Here is a 3,491-nt window from a genome sequence, read left to right as displayed (position 1 = left end):
TTTTTAGGAACTAAAAATATTAGAATATGCTTTTCTGTTCAAAATGGAAGAAATATCCTCTTGCAGAGGATATTTTTGTTTGTTTCTGGACAAGATTCCATTCTCACTCAGTAAAATGGAATTAAATTAAAATATTAGTTAATGGAAGCAATTTTAGAATTATGCATAAAGGGACTTGTCAGACTGATTTGCATAAAGAATCTCAAAATTATATGCTAATATTTTAACTAGTTAATTGGTGTTAATTTACAAATAGAAACTAAAGTTATAGAAATAGTTCTTAAAGTGTGATTTAATTTCCACTAAGTAGGTTTTTAGCACTCTGGTAAAATGTTTCTGTGTCCTAGGAACTTAAGATAAAATTTGTCAAATTCTGCCTTTTTAGCAGAGATTTACAAACTTTCATATAGAACATTTTCAAACTAGAATTTTAGTTTTCCATCAGACCACAGTTTATTTGTGATAAATAATTAATCACCACATTAGTATACATTTTCGTATACATTCTAGACATCATACCACAACTACTTTCACCTTGCAGTGTCACCTCAAACATTCTAGAGTTCAATACTGACCCTCCATTGCCTTTATGTATTTTAGCAATTATTCCAGTAGATGGCCATGGGAAGTGAAAAACTCTTATGCAACATTTTTGCTTAATATCTGTTTCATTGTACTGTTCAGAATAAGGAGTAGGATGATGGTGTGTACTATAAGAATCTGGAACTATTTATCAATTTACATTTTCTATTTTTTTTTTTGTTCCTGCAACAATGGACAACTAAGAGTTGATTTTCTGATGAAAATGTTAAAAATTGACTTTAAAAAAAAGCTATATGTTGGTTCATGAAATGATTTATTTTAAAGTAACCCCAAATTTAACTATTTGAAAGATATAAATCTGTGCCTGATTTAAGTACCAGTAGGTCAGTATAATTCCAAACAAATTCTGTGATTTTTATTAAAGTGTCATGTGTATGTTGACAGATAAAAGATGTCTCAAGTTCTGCTTAAACTTTAGGTTTTAAAGATAACACCTGGTAACATGATAAAAACTTATAAAGAAGGTTAATGATTTATAAGGATTGAATGATGACTACAATTTTTTTTTAAACATCAAACCATTCCTTTATGTAAGAAATTTCTACTTACATCAATTTCCTCCACGAAGGAGTGGTTATTGATTTATCTTTTTTCACCCAGGTGATGTCTATGTCCTAAATAATTGGAGTAAAACAGAGAAATACAGTACAGCATATCAGAAGAGAAAGTAGATAGGAAGAAAGTAAAAATTAGGTTTCATGATATCTCTTTGGGAAGACATTTTTTATGATCATAATAAGTGGTACTTTTAATCTCAATTTTTACAAAATTCTTTTTAGGAATTTAATGTTCACAGACTAATGAAATTTTGCTGTGGTAAAATTTTTCATGGTATTATTATTCTATCTTAACAGGCTTCCTTATATCAATCCTCTATAGATAGAAGCTTGGAAAGACCCACTAGGTAAGAATCTTATTACATTATGCAACCAGAATATTCTGTATCAGTGGCTTCTTTTTAGTGAAAGAGTAATGAGGATTATATGTCACTTGTTTCTATTTTAGGCACCATACTTCATAAAGTTATTTTATTTTGTTTCTGTATCATTTTATATAATCATATTCGAGAATTTATAAAAATCAAGTGAAATAAATCTGGATTCCTTTACAGACTGAGAAATTCTTCCCTTTGCTATCCCTCTATACCCAGTTATTTTTCTTTANATGTATTAGAGATGTTTCCTCGTCTTGCGGACCACTCGCAAACCACATTACTCGCAATCCAAGGTTTTACTGTAATCATTTTCAGCCACACATGGAAACTCACCCGCATGCTATCCACTTGCTCCTTTAGTGTTTCTTTAATATACCTTGCATTCCTCTGTGGCTAGAGACTAGGAGTGCTAATTTGATTTGATGAAATGAGTTTATAAATATACTAATCAAATCACTAGTAATTTTGCCCAGTGCTTGAGAATATTTATGAACATAGCACTCTTCCTCTTAGACTACCCCCATTTTGCTCCATTCATGTCACTCTTTATGTGTATCTGATGCTGTCGGCACTCAATTTCTAACTGTTGTCACCTTTTCCACATGTTCATTCCTTGCTGCCATTGATTCTCCTCCATTCCATCTCTACACTTCTGCTTATGTGGTGCACCTACACCCAGCCTCCTAAAAAGGCTCTGGACTATGTTCAAGATCATTCTCCTGGTGTTTCCAATGAGGTAAAAACAAATTATTCTTTTTCAGTTTTCTCTCTTAGGAGCTGTTACTTTGATTCTGAACATCTGTGTTTTACAAGTCACTATAGTGTCTAAGCTATTTTTAAAAATCTACCTCTGTATCATTGTGTTGTATCCAGTTTTATTCCTTGGACATTAATTATACCTAAAGTGCTGGCTCTTTCTGAAATGTAGATGAAGAATCACTCCATATCTTTGAGCTGAATTCTTTAGTGCAGTCCTGGTATCCAGGAGTGTGATAATCAAAAATCAAAAGCAATAGACATAGTGCATATTTTAACCACTTGTTTTGATTAGACTAAAGTGCTTCTAGAAGGCTTCTTGAGCTATTTAATCATCATGCGTGGAGGTGCAGAATGACTCTTTAGATTCTTAGATAACAGGATGTTTATGCCCAATGTATTCCTAAGATATATTTTAATTTTTTTATGTTCTTAAATATAATTTATGGATTTTGGTATCAGATAAAATCAAGGATATGGCTGACAAATAACTGGCACACATCACAAATTCCCAGCTCCACACTCTTGACAGACACTACTAATCCTTCTTAATGCTGTAATCCAGGCAGCCATTGTAATAGATTATCACTGGCATATATGATGAAATGCATTTGCCACCTCTGTTTAGGAATGTTCATCACAATCTGTTAGGTTAAAAAATTTGTGCCAGGCAATGTAAAATTTTATTTGAATTAGAGTATAAAAAAGGCAAAAATAATCCAGCGTCAAAAGCTTTTCATCCTGCTCTTTGCAAAGAAAAATAAAACATTTTGGAAAGCATTTTTAGGACTCATTAGTAGACATAAGCGAAAGTGACAGTTATGCTAAACATCAGTTATATAAAAGCCTCCCTGTGGGAATTCTTAGAAGCAGCTAGGATGGGAAGAGTAAATTGGTTTTTGCACAGTAGTTTCCCTGTGGTCCTAAGGAAATACAAAAACATTTAATGTCTTATTTTCATTGAAAAGTTTTAACTCAGTAAAACATGTGCAACTAAAAAATAAAACTAGTAGGATAACTATGCTGCAGGAAGTACTACTGACACATGGTGGTGAAAACTGGTATTGCAAGTATAGTCTCAGGAGGAAATACCCAACTTTCTAGAGATTCAATTTTCAATTCCAAAGTATTTCCCCTAAGGTATGCATTGGAGTTTATGTTAAACAGAGAAGTGATCAAAATATTTATATATTAAATT

At 32.0% G+C, this 3,491-nt stretch overlaps 1 protein-coding gene across 29 annotated transcripts in view; it reads left to right on the top strand.

Moving 5' to 3' along the window:
* Positions 1–3,491, top strand: part of SORBS2 (sorbin and SH3 domain containing 2) — a 195,684-nt gene that overhangs the window by 147,133 nt on the left and 45,060 nt on the right. For all 29 annotated transcript variants that reach the window (XM_019667190.1, XM_019667184.1, XM_019667193.1 and 26 more), the window contains one exon: positions 1,458–1,507. In XM_019667190.1, coding sequence (XP_019522735.1) covers positions 1,458–1,507 — 50 coding nt within the window. The remainder of the gene's footprint in view (positions 1–1,457; positions 1,508–3,491) is intronic.

Source organism: Hipposideros armiger, unplaced genomic scaffold (assembly GCF_001890085.2).
Source record: "Hipposideros armiger isolate ML-2016 unplaced genomic scaffold, ASM189008v1 scaffold_488, whole genome shotgun sequence".
Lineage (NCBI taxonomy): Eukaryota > Metazoa > Chordata > Mammalia > Chiroptera > Hipposideridae > Hipposideros > Hipposideros armiger.
The sequence above is the reverse complement of the archived record's forward strand: the minus strand, read 5'-3'. Positions and strand labels throughout refer to the sequence as shown.